Source organism: Catharus ustulatus, chromosome 30 (assembly GCF_009819885.2).
Source record: "Catharus ustulatus isolate bCatUst1 chromosome 30, bCatUst1.pri.v2, whole genome shotgun sequence".
NCBI classification, from domain to species: domain Eukaryota; kingdom Metazoa; phylum Chordata; class Aves; order Passeriformes; family Turdidae; genus Catharus; species Catharus ustulatus.
In genome coordinates this window covers 3,104,487-3,126,089 of record NC_046250.1, presented here as the reverse complement: position 1 = coordinate 3,126,089, position 21,603 = coordinate 3,104,487, and the positions used below count along the sequence as shown (strand labels likewise).

The 21,603-nt window shown below is 46.5% G+C and overlaps 3 protein-coding genes across 3 annotated transcripts; 1 reads left to right on the top strand and 2 right to left on the bottom strand.

Moving 5' to 3' along the window:
* The first annotated feature begins 2,957 nt into the window (after positions 1-2,957).
* On the top strand, positions 2,958-3,479 carry LOC117008644 (scale keratin-like). Its single transcript, XM_033082617.1, has one exon. It carries the CDS (start codon positions 2,958-2,960, stop codon positions 3,477-3,479), a length of 522 nt encoding a protein of 173 aa, XP_032938508.1.
* A 1,138-nt stretch (positions 3,480-4,617) lies between these two features.
* Positions 4,618-5,265, bottom strand: LOC117008591 (claw keratin-like). The gene is made up of 2 exons (XM_033082566.1): positions 4,983-5,265; positions 4,618-4,859 (listed from the first exon to the last, which is right to left on the bottom strand). Exons 1-2 carry the CDS (start codon positions 5,263-5,265, stop codon positions 4,618-4,620), a joined length of 525 nt encoding a protein of 174 aa, XP_032938457.1.
* Positions 5,266-20,233: 14,968 nt separating this feature from the next.
* Positions 20,234-21,172, bottom strand: LOC117008643. Its single transcript, XM_033082616.1, has one exon. It carries the CDS (start codon positions 21,170-21,172, stop codon positions 20,234-20,236), a length of 939 nt encoding a protein of 312 aa, XP_032938507.1.
* Between the last annotated feature and the right edge of the window lie 431 nt (positions 21,173-21,603).

The following is a 21,603-nucleotide window of genomic DNA, read 5'->3' as shown; positions in this document are numbered from 1 at the left end:
GCTGAGGAAAAAAAATAGATGGAGTCAGGGAATGTCGCGGGGACAGGGAATGAGGTCCTGGTCCTTTCTGCTCATGGGATATCCCTGAGGTTGGAAAAGAGTTCTGAGAGAATTGAGTTCAGGATGGGAATAATCCCAATCTGGACACACAGAATTCCAGGAATTCCTTGAACACCTCCAGGGATATCCCTGAGGTTGGAAAGCTCTGAGAGGATTGAGCCCAGGATGGGAATAATCCCAACCTGGACACACAGATTTCCTTGGACACCTCCAGGGATATCCCTGAGGTTGGAAAAGAGTTCTGAGAGGATCGAGTCCAGGATGGGAATAATCCCCAGCTGGACGCTCAGAATTCCAGGAATTTCTCAGACACCTCCAGGGATATCCCTGAGGTTGGAAAGCTCTGAGAGGATCGAGTCCAGGATGGGAATAATCCCAACCTGGACACACAGATTTCCTTGGACACCTCCAGGGGTATCCCTGAGGTTGGAAAGCTCTGAGAGGATCGAGTTCAGGATGGGAATAATCCCAACCTGGACACACAGAATTCAGACACCTCCAAACCTCCCTGAGCCCTTTCCAAGGTCTGGTCACCCTTTCCAGGAGGAATTCCCCCAAATTTCCCACCTTGAGCCTCCCCTGGCACAGCCCCAGGCTGTTCGCTCTTATCCTGGCCCCATTCCCTGGGATCAGATCTCAAATCCCCGAAATCTCCCCTGGATCCCCATTTTCTCTAGGCTGAACCCCCACCAGCTCCCTCAGGATTTTCCAGATCCTTCTCCAGCTGCTCCAGATCCTCAATGAGCCCCTTCCTGAATGGGGGGACCCAGAACTGGACACGGGGTCGAGGAGTGGCTTCACCTCCTCCCCCAAATCCTCCTGTCCTGGGACACAATTTCTCCCTCCAACACCTCCAACTCAGTTTTCAGGTAAATTCAAGCTTTAAATTTGCTCCCCAAGCTTTGAAAGCCGCAATAAAAATTGAAGTAACTCCTAAAATTCTATCTTCAAATACCAAACTTCTTCCAAATGATGAAAAGCAACATTTTACCTCCACATCTCCCAGCCAAAACCCCCAAAATCAAGGAATGAGTCCTCGTTTAAAAACTTCGGCTACAGAGAATGAGAGAGAGCAAAGATCAGCTTCAGTCCAACTCACCTGGAGTAGCAGGAGAAGTCAGGAGAAGTCAGGAGAAGGTTTGAAGAGAGTCCTGAGATGGTCCTGCTTTTATACCTCTTTGGAGGCAGCTCCTGGGGTATGAAGCATCCCATAAAATCTCTCACCCATTCCAAATTCTGATTTTTTTTCCTCTGTGTGACTCCTCTAACGCCTGTAATTATTTTCATAGTTTCCAATTAGCAAATCAACCCTCGACATATACAATCTGAGTCTCATACCATAAATTTGGCTTTTCCATTGTGTGGGAATTTTACAGCCCGGTTCCTGTGCAATATCCCGGGGGTGACTGGATTTACAATGGAACCTGACCCCTGCCTGTTATTTTTTGATTAATGATTTAAGTGAGGCCTGGGCAGATCAGCCCTGCAAGTCTGCACTAAACGGCTTGGGTTGATGATGAGATGATTTTGAAGGTCAAACCCATTTGTGAAGAATTCCAGGAGGAATTTCCTCATGGAAAGGGCTGACCAGGGGGGTTTGGAATCGCCGTCCCTGGAGGTGTCCAAGCAACAACTGGACATTGGTCTGACCAGGTGGTGATGGGTCAAATATTGGACCTGATGATGTTTGGAGGGCTTTTCCAAGATGATCCCAAGGTTTGGAATCCACAAGGTGATCTTGGGCCGTGCCCTCACAGCGGCACCGGTGACATCCCAGGCGCAACGCTGAGCTCAGCATCCCCGAAATGAGTTTTGATTAAAATTACTCAGAGCTTTCAGGGCTTGGCATCAAAACGAGTTCTGATTAAAATTACTCAGAGGTTTCAGGGTTTGGAGGACCTCCCGTGTCACCTCAACCCCTCTGGAATGTGCTTTGCTGCCTCATCCCCTCCATCCATGGATGTAAAGAGCCCTGACCCCCATCCGAGGTCGGGTGATTCCATTTGGGAGGGATTGGACCCAAATCTGAGGCTTACACCCCAATTGTGTGAGTGACACGGGGGGAGCCACCTTCCTGCGAGTCACTGAAGGAAAACAAACACAGAGATCAGACCCTGTTTCCTTTGGAACCAGAACGATGCCGAAAGGATTTTTCGCCATGAAGTTTGAGACAAAAGGAGACTTTTGAGTGTTGGGTTTGTGTCACTCAAAGCAGGGCTGGAAGTGATCAGCAATTATGAGATGAAATGAAAACAATGGTGAGGCTTAAGAGGATCTTTTTCTTTGTAAGTGGCAAGAATTTAGTAAATGATGGGTGACGTCACATCTTATTGTCTAAAAATGGGATAAAAGGGGAGAGACCTGAGAAATTCTCCATTCCTGCAGCTCCACTGATTTATTCCCTCCAAGACACGAGGTGAGTCTGACTTCATTGCGCTCCTCAGTACTTTAAAATTTCTCCTTTTTTATCTTGCAAAATTCCAGCAGTTTTGGAAAGGTTGGGGGAGAGAAGAGTGGATTTAGAAAAGCTGGGGGAAAGGGAAGAGCAGAGGAAGGAAGATTTTCCTTTCTGAAGGCAGATCGTCCTGGAAAGGGAATTAATGGGGTAAGGAATTTTTAAGGGTCAGGTTGTTCAGCCTTGGAACAAGTGGGAAGATTTTTTTTTTGAGAGAGAGATTCAGAAGAAAAAAAAAGTGATGGTAGGAAAGGAAGAACCGAGAAGCCTCAAACAGGTCAGGAAGGAAGGAAACAGCAGGAAAAAAACGGGACTCTGTCAGGGAAGGTTGAACTGGGAGCAACTGGAGAAGGACAAAGCACAACTGGTTCATACTAGTAACCTGCTGCTTCCTTGACCTGCATATTTCCTTTCCCAGCTTGATCCCAACCTCCAAGGGATGATGTCGAACCCCGAGTGCCTGCAGGTGTCCTGCTCCCAGCCCTGTGCCTACAGCAGGAGCCTGGAGCCCTGCGTTGCCTCCTGCGGAGATTCCAGAGCCGTCGTGTTCCCTCCTCCCGTCGTCCTCACCTTCCCCGGCCCCACTCTCAGCACCTGCTCCCAGGAGAGTGTTGTGGGAGCGTCCTATCCCTCGGTTTTTGGTGCTCCAAGCATCTCTGATGAGTTCTCTGGGGTGGGGAACTCCTTTGGGCCTGGGGGAATGGCAGGGACGGGAGGATCCTTTGGATCTGGGGGCTCCTTTGGCTACGGAGGCTCCTCGGGGATCGCCTTTGGGCGTGGGGGCTCCTTTGGCTCTGGAATGCAGAATTCCCGTGGGTCCTGTGGGTATGGAAGTGTGCTGGGGGCGAAGGGTTCCTATGGATGTGGGGGTGCCTTTGGCTACGGAGGCTCCTCGGGAATGGGGGGCTCCGTTTACGGCCGGAGGTCCCGCGGATCCTGCCTGGGGAACTGGGGCTCATCCTAAGGACAAACAATCCCGAAGATGAAAGCCCAGGATCCAAATCAACAGCCAGGCCTGGAATTCCGAGGCTGATCCCTGAAAACCAGGCCCACATCTCCTCCTGTTGTGCCTCATCTTCTCTTGAACGCTGTTTCATGACGCCTCTCCTGGAACTCTTTAATTAACCTTGTCCCATGTCCTTTCTGGTGGGGTGGAAATCCTTCAGAATTCCAGGTGGAATCCTGTAAATTTCTTTCTGTGAAGTGGCTTTTGTTGGGTGGCCTGGTTGCCCTTGGGCCACCACTGAATTTCTCTGTTTTATTCTATTTCATTTTACTTCAAGCCCTAATAAAAATCTTTCTGAATTGCACTGGCAGCTTCCTGGTTTTCCTTTCTACAGAATCTTAGGATCATTTAGGTTGGAAAAGACCTCCAAGGTCACCAAGTCCAACCTTTGATCCCCACAAAATGAAGTCACCTCCTCAGCATCCCTGGCTCCAGGGGTAAACTGGTTTTAACTGGGAGCTGCACCAGTCCCTCCCCGGAGTTTTTTTCCAACATATTAGAAATTATTCTGTGTTATTTATCGGATAATGTGGAATAGATCAGAAAGGGAAAATAGTTTACTGAGTAATTTCAGACTAATTATATTTGCATTAAAGTGGAATTAATTCCCCTCTGAGCAGAATTAATCACTGCACGAGGATTCCCTTCCTTCAGACCGGTTTGTAACTGAAACTGTGATGAAATAAAAGCCAGAACCCGGGGTTGTGATGCAACAGGGCTTTAATACAAACAAAAAGTGGGATGAGGCATTGCAGAGGCAAAGAACGGAATCTCCATGTCAGAATTCACATTTCAGCATTCCCAGCTCAGCCTGGACTCCAGTCCAGCAGTCATTCCATAACATTCTTTTTCCACCCGGACACTTTCACAGCCAAGTCCATGACTGGTTTGACTCTTCAGGTTCAGGGAGTACAAAATACAACAGGAGCGTGGGACAAAGGGAGGGAAGAAACATCGGGATCCTAAGCCTTGGATAAAGCACAACGGGATCCAAACAACCCCGGCTCCGACTGCAACAGTTGGAGCAGAGACCGCTTGGAATTCCTAGCTCTCAACTATCCTATTTTCCCTTTGGACATCCCTCTGCTTTAAAGGGTTAAAAAGGCCCGTAGTTCCCGTAGCGATACCTGTAGTACCCTCGGGAGAAATAGGGATTATAATTCCTACCATAGCCGTAGCCGTAGCTGGAGGAATAGGAGTCGCGATAGAGACTCCCCAGCCGCGACATCCCACCCCCGCAGGAGGAGCCCCCTCCCATTCCCCCGCAGGAGCCACCGGAGCCCATCCCTCCTCCGCAGGAGCCGCCCATTCCTCCACCTCCAGATCCCATTCCTCCCCCTCCAGATCCCCCTCCAGATCCCCATCCCGATCCCATGCCACCGCCTCCAGACCCCATCCCGCCTCCGGATCCCATTCCTCCACCTCCAGACCCCATTCCTCCACCTCCAGATCCCATCCCACCTCCAGACCCCATCCCACCTCCTCCAGAGCCCATCCCACCCCCTCCAGAGCCCATTCCCCCGCCGATTTCAGGGATGGATGACCCAACGATGCTCTCCGTGGGGCAGGAGCTGATGATGGGCCCCGGGAATGTCACGACCACGGGTGGGGCATAGACGATGGCTCGGGAATCTCCGCAGGCGGCGACGCAGGGCTCGCTGCAGGCGTCCACGTAGGGCTGGGCACAGGTCACCTCACAGGGCGAAGCACAGCGGGCACTGAGCAGTTGGCCATAGGAGGACATGGTTCCCGATCCGATCTGGAAGGAGGAAAAGATCCCAGCCCGGTGAAGGCCAGAGGGTTGGAAGGATGGGGAAGAATTCCTCATATCTGGAGTTTTCTGCGTGTGTAATTGTTTAATCGCTGCCTTTTAGAAGTAAAAAATGTCCTCAGATTTCTCTGGGAGAGAAGGAATCCGCGTGGCAAAAATGTGTTTTGTCCCAAAATTCTTAGGGATGAGACTGAGATATCCAGTGGGATATGAGAGGTGCACAGGAGATAATTCCCTTTGGGATTTGCAGGAGAGGGAATCCCAAATGGGCATGGGGATTTGCTGGGTGGTGTTTGGATGGACAGGTGCAGATGTGTGGGATTAAATCATCGGAATAAATGAGTTTGGGGTTAAAAAAAAATTAAAATAAGAATTATTTTAAAAATCATCATTTCTAGGGCATAATCTGCTTTTCCATAAATTGCACCAATCAAGGGAGATGAAATGTGGGGAAATGCTTCCAGTTCTGTCCCCAGTCCTCTCTAGTGCTCCATGGAATCATGGAATGGACCTTAAAGATCCGGTTCTGACCCCTGGCAGGGGCAGGGACACTTTCCACAGACCCCACACCCCTTCCAACCTGGCCTTGGACAATTCCAGGGATGGGGCAGCCATGGGAATTCCATCCCAGGGCCTCCCCGGGCTCACAGGGAAGGATTTATCCCTAAAATCCATCTAAACCTCCTGTCCATCAGTGTGAACCCATTCCCCCTTTTTCCGGCACTCCATCCCTTGGAAATTCTCTCGTTTTCCTTTTGGGTCCTTCAGGTCCTGGAAGGCCACAATCGGGTCACCCCAAAGTTTCTCTGTATTTTTGTCCTGTCTCTATTTCCAGAACAAAATCTGGGAAGAACTTCCCTGTCCTTCTCCCTGTTCCTTTTGGGAATCAATCCCACCCTGACCAAGGGTTGGGAGTGACCCTTCTCCATAAATAAATCCTCGATTCCTAAAAATTCCTCCCATTATCATTTTTACAACTCCCATTCCTTCTCCCCACTTTCATCCACCTCAATCCCAAACCCCACTTCCCACGCAAAAACGGGCTTGGAGCATAAACTCTACCCTGATTTAGGATAGGATATAAAACCTCTGATCAAAGCTCCCCATAAACCAAATCACCTCTAATTAGGAGCTGATTCAGTTAAATCCAGACTTACCCAGTCAGCGAGGAGAGCGAGTCAGCAGAAGCAGCTCCAGTGCCGCCAGGCAGGAGCACTTTTATATCCTGTCATGGAGAAAGGAAATTGGGAGCCACTTTGACGCAACCCCCTTGTGAAATGGAATGTTTTCCCTGCTACAGCCTCCTCTTGTCGCAACTGTTTTGATAACGCCTTAGGATTAGGAGATAATTCCCAGTCCCACACAGGGCGCTGCAGGTGCTTCACCCTTCCTGGGCCTTTGTTGGGAATCTCTCCATCAGCTGAGGGGGTATTTCCTCTAAAATATTAATTTTATCTGACAGTGGTTACTTTGTGTTCCCCCTGTGGGATTTTTTGTAATTTCTGAATTGGGACATAAATCCCCGGTCCCACACAGGGCGCTGCAGGTGCTTCACCCTTCCTGGGCCTTTGTTGGGAATCTCTCCATCAGCTGAGGGGGATTTTCTCTAAAATATTAATTTTATCTGACAGTGGTCACTTTGTGTTCACCTCATGGGATTTTTTTTGATTTCTAACTTGGGACATAAATCCCCAGGCCTACACAGAGGTGCAGGATAGTCCCCAGGCCTACAAGTGCTTCACCCTTCCAGGGCCTTTTTTGGGAATCCCACCATCAATTCTGGGGGATTTTTCCTAAAATATTTATTTTATCTATCAGTGGTCAGTTTGTGTTTACCTTGTGGGATTTTATGGAGTTTCTGGCCTGGAACATAAATCCCCCAGGCCTACACAGGGTGCTGCAGGTGCTTCACCATTCCAGGGCCTTTTCTGGAAATTCCACCATCCCGTGAGGGGGATTTTCCTTAAAATATTCACTTTGTCAGTCTGTGGTCACTCTGTGTTCACCCCGTGGGATTTTATGGAATTTCTGACCTGGGATATAAATCCCCAGGCCTACACAGATGTGTGAGATAATCCCCAGGCTTACAAGTGCTTCACCTTTCCAGGGCCTTTTTTGGGAATCCCACCATCAACTGAGGGGAGTTTTCTCTAAAATATTCATTTTATCTGTTCGTGGTCACATTGTGTTCACCTTGTAGGATTTTATGGAATTTTTGACCTGGGACATAAATCCCCAGGCCTACACAGGGCGCTGCAGGTGCTTCACCCTTCCAGGGCCTTTTTTGGGAATCCCATCATCCGCTGAAGGCCATTTTCCCTAAAACAGATGGATTTTCCCCTAAAATATTCACTTTGTGGTCACTTTCTGTTCACTCCACGGGTTTTTTAATGGAATTTTTGTTCTTGGAGCTGCCCTTTGGACAGATAATTTTCTTTTCCCATTCCAAGTAGGGAGTTTGAGGTACCAAAGCAATTCCTGGACAAGAATTCCATCAGAAATTCAGCTAAAAAAATAAAAAGGGGGGGGGCACTTGCCCAGGATTTTGTAGGATTTGATATTTTATCAGGAATTTTATAAATTCCTCGTCTCAAGGGCCATCTCCTTCAGAATAAACACCAAAAAATTACTAAAACCAGGAAGAAATTGAATTTTCCTTTGAGGGTGTGTTTTTGAGAGGAGAGGAATTTAGTTTAGGTTTAGAGGAATCAAAGCAAACATCACCTGAAGTCCAGGCCCACAAACTCAGCTCAAATAAATCCCCAAGGCCTGGAAAATTCTGATAATGTGATTTCCACACTCACATTTCTCACATTTACATTTTTAAAATCCCTCTTCCTTCTCAGTTGTGGTGAGTTATTAAAACGAAAGGAAAACACAAAGCCAAAGCACCAAATAAATGATTTTATTTACATTTCATGGCTCTGGAATCAATCTAATGAGCACAGGAGACACACGAGCAGCACAGAACAGTCTGACTCATTTAATTTGCGGCAATTAAAAGCACCTATTAATTACAGTGATTGACAGCTGAGGCAATTCCAGCAGTTACCAAACCAAATATTTGAGAAAAGTCCTTAAGAACCTCGTCCCATTGTCTTGGAGGTTTTTCCAATGGAGAGAAAATTGTTTTAAAACACAAAAATCCTCAAGGTTTGGTTTCTGGAATTGGGAAGCTTTAATAGGATCTTTTCCTTTGTGGAATTTCACAGCTCTGATGTTCCAGAAATCCTTCCAGAAAAAAAAAATCAGCTCCCAAGTGCCAACCCCTGGCACACGCCCAAACTCCTTTCACAAGCCCTGAACCTGCCTCAGATCAAAGAGTTCCTTAAGAGATAAGAGAAAGAGATAAACTCCCTTCCCAGCTGGAAGAGAAATCCTTCTGGAAATGGAAACTAAAACAAAAAAACCCCAAAAACTAAAACAAAAAAGATCCCAAAAAGAGGGATTTGGGCTTTTTCTGCAAAGGATTTGCAACGGAAAAAAAAAAAAAAAAAAGGCCCAACATATTTTTTTACATTTATAAAAAATAAACTTTAAAGAGCAGCACTTTGTGCAGAGGAGCTCCAGACTCACAGACTCACCTCAAACCAACCAGCTCCAGAGATTTATCCGGGAGATTCCTCACCCTGTTTTTTCCTGCTGTTGTTGTTGTTGATGTTGTGTTGTTGTTGTTGTTGTCCTGGCTGGTAAATTGATTTTCTGCCTTTAGGAATCCCAGGACTCTGCTCTGATCCTTCCCGGTTGCTTTGCATACGGAGATGAAATCAGAGGAAGCTGCTGCAGCTGCTTTGCTCTTCCCCTATAATTTTCCAAATTGGGCTCCGAGGCCGCTTGGCAGAGAGGAAATCATTGCTGTCATTATCGGAGCAGAACACCTCAACCCTCATTTTCCCCCTGATTTTATCGAGGCCATTCCAGGCTTGGAACAATGCCGGGCAGGAAAATAAACAGGCTAAAAAAAAAATTAAAATTGGGGAATTTAGGTTAGTTTGGATTCCTGGAATCTTGGTTCCTGAGGTGTTGCCTGGAATTCGATTTCTAAATAAAGAGATGATATTTTGGGGTGTTTTTTTCATTGTATTGAAGGGGAAATATGGGATTAAATTAAATCACCAGCAACTGCTCCAAATTTGTGTTTTCAGCGCTGTTTTATTGCTCAGACCAGAGCAGGATCTCAGTTCTGTTTGTTTTTGACCATTTCTCTCAATTTCTCTCAATTTCTCTCAATTTCTCTCAATTTCTCTCAATTTCTGATAATTCATATCCATTTATGCCAATGTATGTTCATTTCTGATAATTTCTGTCCATTTATATCCATTTATGTCCATTTTTGTAAATTTACATTAATTTCTGTCCATCTCTGATAATTTATGTCCATTTATATCCATTTATATCCCTTCAAGTTCATTTATGTAAAATTATATTAATTTCTGTCCATTTCTGATGTGATTATCTCTGTTCAACCTCATAAAAAATCAGATTTTTGGCAGCCTCCCATTTCCTACTGGACATCTCAGTCTCACCCTTAAGAATTTAAGGACAAAACCACATTTTTACTTGGATTTCTTCTCCCATGGAGAGATTTGGGGACATTTTTTTGACCTCCAGCACCACGAAAGGCGACGATTAAAGAATTAAACACAGAAATAACTCCGGGAATGAGGAATTCCTCCCCACCACCCAACGAGATTTGCTGGGAGCAATCCCCCAATTTCCTGGGGATCTTTCATCTTGAAAAACAAAACACAGATAATAGTCTTTAATTCCCTGGATAAAACTCGCGGCAACGTGGAATTGCAGCGCCGGGGGGGAAGCCTGGAGTGCCTGGGTGTAATTTGGGTCTGCCCTAAAATTTGGGCCAGGTGTCCCTTTGGGGCCACCACCCCAATGACTTCTCCAGGTCAGGGTGACCTCCAGGATTTTGGATTATCCTGAGGTGGAAGGGAACCCCAAAAATACCCAGAATCTCACTGGGTTTTTTTATTTTAATTTTTTTATTTTTTAATTTTTGATGTTGTGGCTCAGCTGAAACCCCCAGGAGCGGGCAAAGCTCTGGTAAAGCTCAGCCCAACCCCAAACCCCCAAAAAATTGAGGATAAAGAAATTTTGATCTTCACTGAGGAGCTGGAACGTGGCCAGGGATGGGAACGGAGCTGGAACAGCTGGAGAAGGGAATGGAGAATCCTGAGGGGGTTCAGGCTGGAGAAAAGGGGGATCCAGGGGGAATTTTGGGATCTTCCAAAGGGGAATTTAGGATCTGATCCCAGGGAATAGGACAAGACAAGAGGGAACAGCCTGGGTTGGAAATTTGGGAAAAGAATTTGGGATCTGATCCCAGGGAATGGGACAGGACAAGAGGGAACAACCTGGGTGGGAAATTTGGGGAAAATCCCTCCTAGAAAAGGGAAAAGACCTTGGAAGGGGGTGCCCAGGAAGGTTTGGAGTTCTGGAGGTTTCCGAGGAATTCCTGGAATTCTGGGTGTCCGGGTGGGGATCGAACACAGCTTGGACTCAACCTTGGAATTCTGTCCAAAAAATCCCTGGGATTTTGGGATTCTGAGGAGCTGCAGGATCTGCTCCTCAGCGTGCTCGCGGTTGAAGTTTGGGGTTATTTGGAGCATCTGAGAAGTTCCACCCTGGCACATAATTAATTTTAATACTTCATTAACGCCCGTGGAATGAGCCAATTCCCATTCCTGTATCGCCCCATGGCTCACCGAGGCGTGGTGCTAAGATCCAATTTAATCATTAATGAGAAAGATATTAATTAAATCTTCATTTGCCTTCGTTGCCTCATTAAAGCTGCTCGTCTCAGCAAGAAAATCTGGCAGCTTCCTCCGAGATCCTTCAAGGATTAAACCCGGAGCTGGCAGCACAGAATCCTGTAAAATGAATTTATAGCTGGATTTAAGGAGGGAAAAGGAATTTTTCCCAGGGAAAAAAGAGTAGAGTTTTGTTATCCACAGGAAATATTGGAATTTTTTTTCCAGCTGTGATAATTTGTGCAGCTCTGATTAGTCCAGCTCAACAAAGCCGAAGGTTCAGCTTGAATAAAAATCTGTCAGAAATTCCAGTGCTCTCCTCGCTCCTGGAATTGAGCAGGAATTGTGGTTATGGGAAAAGGGGGATGGGTTCAAGTTGAAAAAGGGGAAATTTAGGCTGGGTTTAGGGCAGGAATTGTTCCCTGTAAGGGTGGGGAGGCCCTGGAATGGAATTCAAGAAAAATTTTGGATGCCCCATTCCCAGAATTGTCCAAATCCAGGTGGGACCATCCTGGGATAATGGAATGGAGATTTTTTTTTTTTTTAATTAAAATGATTTTTAAGGACCTTCCCAACCCAAACCACTCCATGATTTCAGGATTTTTAAGCCTGAAAAGGGATTTAAGGGGGAAAAGCAGCCCCATCCCTTCCCCTGGGCCTGGGCCAAGCCTTGATCTCCCTGACCTCATCCCGAATTTTGCTGCCTTGCAATATTGGGAATGTAATGATAGGTTATTGGGAATAACCTGATTAAAACCTGGGTGTGCCCCAGCCTCAGATCCTCCCCTGGATGGAGAATCGGGTTACTCCTGGGCGCCAGTTTTCCCTTAATAAAGGAGAATTTTACTGGGCCAGGAGTTGTGGGATGGGAGAGGGAATGAGGGATCCAGATCATCCCGGAGGTTCCTTCCATCCCAAACCCTCCCTGGATTCCCAGAAAATCAGAAGAGGAGGAACAGCCCCGTGCAAGGCCATAAAAAATTTGGGAATGTTGGGAGAGAAACAGGTGGGATGGGTTTGGGGGAAATGGGAAAAGGGGGGAAAAACAGGGAAAAAAGGCAAATTGGGAAAAAAAAATCCAGGCTTTAATGTCATAGCCACCGTGTCCAGCGAGAGCAGTTCCAGCTCCTGAGCTGGGCAGGGAGCAGTACAGAGCCTTTAGGAAATACATCCAAAAAAGGGACTCTGCTTTTGCTGTAGTTTTCCTTCCTGTTTTCACCTGGGCTGGAAGGATGGGCATGGCCTGTATTTATCACACGAAAGTGATGTTCCTAAATTTCTCCAGAAGTCCTGATTAATATGATTACTCATTTTCTGGCAGAAAACACGCTACATTTTGCCTTTCCCACGTTGTTTTCTGGTGCTGCCCTGCTTTTGGGGGTTGAGGGGCTTTGTTCCCCCCTACTCTTTCTCGATTTTGCATTTTCTTCCCATTATCATGGTAAAGAAAGCTCCTTGGGCCGCACCCAGCTCGTAATGGCCCATGGGCAAAGGGAATGGCCCATGGACAAGGGGAATGGCCCAGGGACAAAGGGAATGGTCCATGGTCAAAGGGAATGGTCCAGGGACAAAGGGAATGGTCCATGGGCAAGGGGAATGGTCCAGGGACAAAGGGAATGGTACATGGGCGAGGGGAATGGTCCATGGGCAAGGGGAATGGTCCAGGGACAAAGGAGGTGGCCCAGGGACAAAGGTAATGGCCCAGGGACAAAGGGAATGGCCCATGGGCGAAGATAATGGTCCATGGGCAAGGGGAATGGCCCAGGGACAAAGGAGGTGGCCGGGTGGGGCTCGCTCTGTGTCACTGTCGCCGGTGGGGGTCGGGGGGGAAGACAATGATCCAGCAGTTGCGGTGAGCCCGGGAGTTTGGGAGAACGAGTGTAGATCCAGCCAAGTTTCAGCCATGCCACATCACCTCGTCTCTCCTTAAGCCAGGCCTACCCTGCTAGGACAGAGTGCAGCTGATGTGACCTGAAGCTCCGCGCATTCTTGGGAGATGGTGAGCAGTGAAATTATCAGGGTTTGGCTTGTGTGCTACTGAGAAAATGCACCGATGCCTGGTTTTCTTTAATGTAGCTGACTGAGATAACAGCCCAGTGATGGCAGGAGTTTCCCAGAGAGCGGCTTATACTCAGGTGCGGCTTATTTATGGACAAAGAACGAAATGTTTGCCAACACCCAGAGATGTGGCTTATACTCAGTGCGGCTTGTATTCGTGAAATTACTGTAATTTTAATGGGAAGGGAAAGAAGGAGGATAAAAAATAAAATAAAATAGAATAAAATAAAATAAAATAAAATAAAATAAAATAAAATAAAATAAAATAAAATAAAATAAAATAAAATAAAATAAAATAAAATAAAATAAAATAAAATAAAATAAAAATATGGGGCAAAGCACACCAGTCCAGATGAAGATTTTCTTCACTTTTATTCTGGAATTTTGGAATGGTTTGGGTGGTCTCATCCAGATCCATGGGTAAGGGACACCTCCCACTACCCCAGGTTATTCCAATCTGGTTTTGGACATTTCCAAGATGGAAAATCCATATTTTTGTTGCCAACCTGGGTTGATTTTTATATTAATTTTTTTTTTCCCTTTTTTTTCCTTTTTATGAAAATTAAATATAAGGAGATTGGTTTGTTCCCTTTCCCGGCTTTCCTACGGTGAAAGTGAAAGCCGGGGAGAGGTGACGGGATCGCGCTTGGATTTATCCCAAGGAAAAGAGATTTTCCTGGTGAGTAATTCCCATAAAGGTTAAGCCTGGCTTAATTAGACCCGGCAGGGAAAGGCTTTGTCAGGTCTGACCGCATTTGGGGTGTTCCCCAATCTTGATTTCTCTGTAAAACCTTAGGGAAAAAAAAACAACAAACTGCTCCCACAAACCAGATCCCAAGCGTCAGGTTATCCCAAAATTTGGAGAAAATGGAATTTAACGGCTTTGTTCCAGAGCTTGGGAATATCTGAGGGGGAGAAAAAACCCAACTTAAAAAAACCCAACTCAAGCTGAACTTAAATTCCCAAATCTGCTTTGGATCTAGCTCAAACTTCCAAGACTTCTTTTTCCTCCTTCTCCGCATCCGCATTTTCCGTTCCTTGTTTTTCCGGGTCTGGAATTTTCTCCTCACTCCCATTCCCGGCCGGCTGCTGGATCCCGCCACCGCCCCTCCGGCACGGATGGATCCAACGGGAAGTGAAGATGTAGGAGCAGCGCGACGCTCCCCGGGGGCCGGATTTTGGGATGAAACGCCGGAATTGCACTCCGTAGGATCTCGGGGAGCTTCGGGAAGTTCCCTCCGGCATTCCCAAAGATCCTGGAACCATTCCTGAAGATCCCAGAAACATTCCTGAGGATCCCAGAACCATTCCCGAAGATCCCAGTGCGGCTTCCTGCGGATCCAGGCCGAGGATGGGCCTGGATGGGAATTTTGGGATGAGCTCCCCGTTACGCGGGATTTGAGCTCCGTGGGATCTCAGGGAGATTCCCGCCGTTCCCTCCGGCGTTCCTGAGGATCCCGGGACCATTCCCGAGGATCCCAGCACGGTCTCCTGGGGGCAGGTGCTGAGGATGGGCCCCGGGAAGGTGATGAGCACGGGAGGAGGGAAGATGATGACGCGGGAAGCGCTGCAGGAAACGACGCAGGGGCGGCCGGAGCCGGAGGCCACCGGGAATTCCGAACACATCTGGGAGGAACCAGGCAGGACCTGCAACTGGAGCAGATTTTTTAAATTACATATTTTTGATTTTATGTTTTAAATTTATTTTGGTTTTTTATTTTTTTTTAAATTATCTACCTAATTTCTATTGTGTTTTTCAAATTTAATTTTTAATCTTATTTTTAAAAATTTGATTTAATTTTCATTGTTGTTTTCAATTTTCATTCTATTTTTACTCCTATTTTTAAAAAATTCTATTTTCGGTCATTGTTATTTTTAAAATTTCATTCATTTTTGCATTTTATTTTTTTAAAATAAGATCTAATTCTCATTGTTATTTTTGAAAAAGTTGCCTCTTTTAAAATATAATTTTTAAAAATTTGGTTTAATTTTTAGTTTTATTTTTAAATAAATTACTTAAATTTAATGTTGGTTGTATGATTTAATTTAATTTTTTAAATTCCACCCTTAAAATTTTTATTTAATTATTAATGCTATTTTAAAAAACAATATTTAATTTTTATTTTAATTTTTAAAACAATTTAATTGTTTTAATTTTAATTTTTAACTTTAGCTTTTACATTTTGGTTTAATTTTAACGCCAACATGTATATTAATATTTAATACTTATTTAAATTTTTTTAATTGTTATTTTTTAAATTATTTTTTTTTTAGCTTTTAAATTATCATTTAATTTTTAATTTCAGGGGGTTAAAAATATATATATATATTTAATTTTTTTTAATCTTATTTTGAACTTGAACTCCCAGCTCCATTTCCCTTTTTCTCCACCCACCTCAACCTTCCCCAAAAACCCCACCCTGGCTTTATCCACGCCAGGATTCCAGGATTTTCCATCCCATCCCTTCCTGATTTGTTTATCTCCGCGTGCCCAGCCCTCCTTGGGATAATTACCCATAGCAGAGGGTAATTAACCAAATTAATTATTAATTCCAGAGCCTGGGATCGCTCCCGGAGCGCTTCCTGCGCCCCGACCGCTCCAAAATCCGCGGAATTCCGGAAAAATCCTTCCTCCAGATTAATTCCAAAACTTCACAGGGGGAATTTTGGTTTCTTTTTCCCCCTGGGGCCACATTCTTGTGGAATTAATTCCAGGAAATTCATCCCAGGTTATCTCCCAGGATTTATCTTTGGGATGAGGTCGATTCCCGATGAAAAAATTCCGCGAATTTTTATCCCTGGAGGGATCTGGGCTCTTCGGAGGTAGGTGTTGGGTTAAATCATCAAATTCCTGGTTTTTCTCCAAAATTCTGCTGGAAAAGCCCAAGGGGGATGCCTTCATTTGTCTCGTGGGGATTCCCATGGAGATTAAATTCTGTTTTCGGAGAATTGCCCAAATTTTTGGGTGGGAAAACAACGGAATTGTGGATTCTTCTTCCCAAAAATGGGGTTTTGCCCCAAAGAAACTCCCTGGAAATTGGGGAGAAGCAACTTTTTAGGGAAAATTGGCTTGGTTTGGGTAATTCAGGAGGAAAATCAGGAGGAAAAAAGATTTTCCTCTCTTTATCCTATAGAAAATAAATTTAATTGAAGAATAATGTAATTTTGGAAGGGAAAAAAGTGAAAATTCCAGGTTCCCTCTGATTTTTTAAATGGAAAACATGGATAAAATGTTGCTGATCTTTAAAATCCCAAAACATTCCACGACTTTCATGACAAACTCATCCAAATCCCACCGGAATCAAAATTAAAGCGACTTTTAATTGCTATTGGCGGTTAATTGATAATCCCAACATTACAGCAGGATTTTTTGGGGAGAGGATTTCAACAAAAATTCCATTTTTAAGGCTGGACTCACTCCAGATATCCAACAACACCATTCCCAAAATTAGGAGGAAAAAATATTTTTTTCTCTTTTAATCCTATAGAAAATAAATTTAATTGAAGAGTAATGAAATTTTGGAAGGGAAAAAAAAGAAAATCCCAGGAATCCCGCTGGGAATTTTTGGAGCCAAGGAATTTTTTAATTATTAATTATTAATTATTTATTATTTATTCCACTTTCCCCCAAATTCTGAACGGGAGGGAGAGGAACTCACCGAAATTCCAGGAAAGAATCGCCGGGAATGTCCGGGGGATCCCCAAATCCCTGGAGTTTTATAAGAACTCCCGAACTTCCAGGAAGCTGAGGCACCCTTCGGGAGCGAGGTTTTAATCACCCTCCCCTCATGTGTAATAATTTTAATTACTTCTAATTGTTTTGGGTCTTGTTTACCCACGTTATTCCTTTTTCCATGGGAATTCCTGGTGGGAAAAGTGAATTTTGGGGGGAATTTTGTAATTTCTGCCTGGATTTCCCAGCCGTGGGGTGGTTTGGGTTCAATCCCATCCTATTCAACCCTTTTCCAACACTTCCCGCTATCCCAGCTCGCTCCAAGTCTCATCCCAATTTTTCCTTGGGCTAAAAATGCCTTGAGGGAGGCCCAAATATGAGGGAAAATGAAATCTAATCCAGTGGAAGCTGGGAAAACCGATGGATTTCCTGGAGTCTTGCTGATTTTTTTTAGGATTTGGGGGGAAACGCAGAGCTGAGAGAATCCCAGAATTCCAGAATGGGTATTTTACGGAATTCATTGGGTATTTTATGGGAATCACTGGGTATTTTATGGAATTTGCTGGATATTTAATGGAATTTGCTGGATATTTAATGGAATTCTTTGGGTATTTTATGGAATTCTTTGGGTATTTAATGGGATTCGCTGGGAAATTTGGGGATTCTTGGAAGAATCAAACCCGGATTTTTTTTCTCCCTTCCACTGAGGGAGATCCCAACATTCCCTGGAAGAATTCCTGGGAATCAACCCCAGGAAAATCCTCCATTTCAGAGTCAATTTTGGGTTGATTTTTGAGGAGAAATCGATTGTTTTGCTTCATGAATATGCAAATTACCCGGAGCTGGGCCAGAGAACAACATCCTGTTGATTTGTGGAAGAGGCTTTTCCATCCAGGGGGAATATTCCAGAGCTGCTCCGAGTCCTGAGGGTTTTTTTCAGGGATAAATTTGTTATTTATATTGCGAATTTGTTATTTATATTTATATATTTGTATTGCTTTGCATGCATAAATCACCCGGGAATATTCCTGACGTGTTTTGACATCCCCTCCTTGTGTGGGAACCTCATTATCGGGATTGTTTCTCTCATCCTGTCCCAAAATTCCAGGTTCTCACTGAGTTTTTCAAAAAAATTCTGTGCTTGAATTCCTCCTTAATCAAGGCCGATCCCATCGAACTCTGTTATTTCAGATTTCTGGGAATGCGGGGGAAATCCTTTGATGTCCTTTGATAATTCCAAATTATCGTGGATCTCTTGGAGGCTCCTGAACCAATCCCTGCTGGGAAATTCCCTCCTTAAAAACAGCGAAAATCTCTGGAAAAATTTGAATTTTTACTCCCATTCCTGCAGATCATCCAACCCCTACCGGAGTGGGAACTCATTTTAACCTTCCGATTTTCTCCGTGGGAGGAAAAATCAATTCCCCTCGGAATTCAGGAAGCAGGAACTCCTTTGGGAATGGGATTTTTTTCTTTTTTGGGATGGAATTCCAAAATTTGGGCTGCAGTTCCCCACTGTCGCCACCAGGCGGCGACACCGCCCCGCGCCCCGCGGCGCTTTTTGGCGTTTCTTTTTTTTTTTTCTTTTTTTTTTTCTTTTTTTTTTTTCTTTTTTTTTTTTCTTTTTTTTTTTTTTTTTTTTTTTTCGGTGACTTTTCCAAGGGCAAATCCCACCCGGGAAAACCTCGGGATGAGGAAAAGGGAGCGGGATCGTCCTCGTGTGGGCACGCTGGAATTACAACAAAATCTCGCAGCTGCTTTGAGGCACCAGGATTTTATTTTGTCCTCTCAACACAACCCCATCACCAGCAGGAAATCCACAGAATCAGAATTTCACAATTAATCTTTTTCCTGCTGATCCATCCCCTCTTCCTCATTTTTTTTTCCCCCTTCCTGCTGGGAGGAAAAATTCCCAACCTGGAGAAATTTTGGGGTGACCCCACTGTGGCCTGGCAGGAGCTGCAGGGAACATGGGGAGAGATTTTAATTTTTTTTTTTATTTTCCTCAAGTGCCTGGAGTTCCAGGAAAAGGAGAATGGGTTCAGATTGATGGGGGGAAGTTTAAGCTGGATATTGGGAAGGAATTCCTGTGAGGAACATCATCCCCTCCCCACTAAATCCATGGTAGTGAACCCAGTCCTAAAACTGAGATTATTTCCTTTATTTTACACAAAAGGACTGGTGTAAAAACAGGGAAATGGTTGTTTGGTTTATGTTTGTTTGGGGTTTTTTTTTTGTTTTTGTCTTTTGTGGGGTTTTTTATTTTTGTTTTTGTTTTTTATTTCTTTGGTTGGTTGGGGGTTTGGGGGTTTTTTGGGGTTTTGGGGGGTTTTTTGTTTGTTTTTTGTTTGTTTTTTGTTTTGTTTTGTTTTGTGTTGTGTTGTTGTTGCTGCTGTTGTTGTTGCTGTTGTTGTCGTTGTTGTGGCTGCTGTTTTTGGGGTTTTTTTCCCCCCAGGAGTAGGAATTTCAAAAGATGGAAAATAAATCAGGCAGAGAGCAGGAATCGGCAGCAACCTGAGTTTAATGCGAGTGGCACAAGGAAAATCGATCCCACACCAATAAAAACAGGATGCAAACGCTGTCACCGAGGCGTTGGGGTGAGGTTCAAAGCAGCTCCGAGCTCCTCAACCCCTCCCCGACACATTCCCGGTGCTGAAAAAATCCGAATTTGGGCTCGAATGAAACGGGGGATTCACTCTGGGAGGTTAAAGGGGGCAAGATTTGGGGTAGAAGCAGGTCTGGGGGTAATGGAGGGGGGATCACCCCAAATTTCGGCTTCGTGGAGGGGGAAACCACCCGAAATTTCGATTTCATGGAAGGGCGGGATCACCCCAACCCTGGGCTTTGTGGAAAGGGAAATCACCCCAAACTTCGGTTTCATGGAGGGAGAGATCACCCCAAATTTTGATTTCATGGAGAGGGGCATCACCCCAAATCTCTGGTCCAAGGAGGGGGAAATCACCCCGAATTTTGATTTAATGGAGGGGGAGATCACCCCAAACTTCGGCTCTATGGAGCAGGGAATCCCCCTAAACCTGGGCTCCATGGAGCAGGGAATCATCCCAAAATTCAGCTCCGTGGAGGGCGGGGAATCACCCCAAATCACTGCTCCACGGAGAGGGAAATCACCCCAAATTTTGATTTCATGGAGGGGGGATCACCCCAAACTTCGGCTCCAATGAGAGGGGGAGATCACCCCAAATCTCTCCTCCGTGGAGAGGGAAATCACTCTAAATTTCGGCTCCACGGAGAGGGAAATCACCCCAAACTTTGATTTCATGGAGGGGGAGATCACCCCAAACTTTAATTTCGTGGAGGGGGAAATCACCTTAAATTTCGGCTCCGTGGAGGGTGGATCACCCCAAATTTCGGCTCCGTGGAGGGGCGATCACCCCATTCCTGCTCCCCATCACCCTCAGCACCCCCGCCTGTCCCCTCCCCTCCCTCACCAGAGCCACCTGGACGCGCTGCGACTTTTTTTGGGGTGTCCGGAGCGCTTGGCCGGGGTCGGGGCCAGGCGGGAGGGACGCGGGGCCCCTCGGGGACGCTGCTGGCCACAGCGGGACTTGCTCAGATGCTGCGCGGAGCAGCTCCGGCCCTTGGTGCCCTCGATAAGCAGCGAGCCCTTGGCCACCTCCCTGAGCTGGGCGCACTCCTTGGTGCCCTTGGCCACCTCCCTGGTGCCCTTGGCCACCTCCCTGAGCTGCGGGCACTCCTGGGCGACCTTGGCGACGCCTTGGTGACACGAACAGGTGACAAATTCCTGCGTGGGATACCCCTTGGAGCACCTGTGCGGGGCCAGGTAATCCTGCAGGAAGGAGTGACCCACGCTCTGCTGCGGGGGACACTCGGTGACCCCTCGCAGAGGCAGCGAGTAGCCACTGGTCACCTCAGGGACGCGCCAGGAGCACTTGGCCGCCTTGTGCGAGCCGCACTCGCCACGGCAGGACGCCGAGGAGGAGCAGCGGATCCCGCACGGGGGGAAGCGCAGCCGGCCGGGCTCGGGGCAGCGCGGAGCGCAGGGTGGGAGGCTCCTGGCCACGCGTTTCTTGTCGCCACGGGGGCTCTGGGTGGCCTGCACGGTTTGGTGGCCAGCGGGGCACTTGGTGGTCAGCTCAGAGCGGGGCAACAACCGCGTGGTCTCGCAGGGCTCGGGGCAGAGCAGGACGCATTTCTGCACGATGGGCTGGCACGGCAGCAGCGACAGCGCGGTGGCGCCTTGGGGACAGCTCTGCCAGCGTGGCACCGGGCTCTTGGTGATGCTCAGGGGGTGGCAAGTGTTGGCGAAGGGCTCGGGGTGAGCCGGGCACGGCGGGAGAAGCTCGGGGATGAATTTGGGGCCGGGCAGGAGGAGCGGCGGGCAGCGCTCGCCGGGGTAGTGCATGGCGGAGTGGGCGCTTCAAACCTGCGAAAACAGCGAAAAAAAGCGAAAAAACAACGATTTTGTTTTTGTGTTTTGTGGTTTTGTTGTGGTTTTTTTCTTTTTTTGGTGATTCAGCGCCCAAACTCGCCCGCCACGCCCCGCTCTGACTCAACCCCGGGGTGGGTTTGGGAGGGGAGAGCGAATTCCGCCCGAATTTCCGCATTCTGCTCTCAAAAACCTGAAAAAAAACGCGGAATTTGGGCCGGGCGCTGGTGCCACCCGCTGCGGGTGACTCCTCGAGCTCCTCCCGAGGTCGCCCTTTCAAGTGGAGCTCCGTGAGAGATGAAAGAGGAGCCCAAAATTACGGGTTTGGCCATCCGGTAATAGCCGGGTGTGGCCACCAAGCCACGCCGAGGGGCGGGAGGGGTTTGGGGCTCTCTGGGGTTTTAATC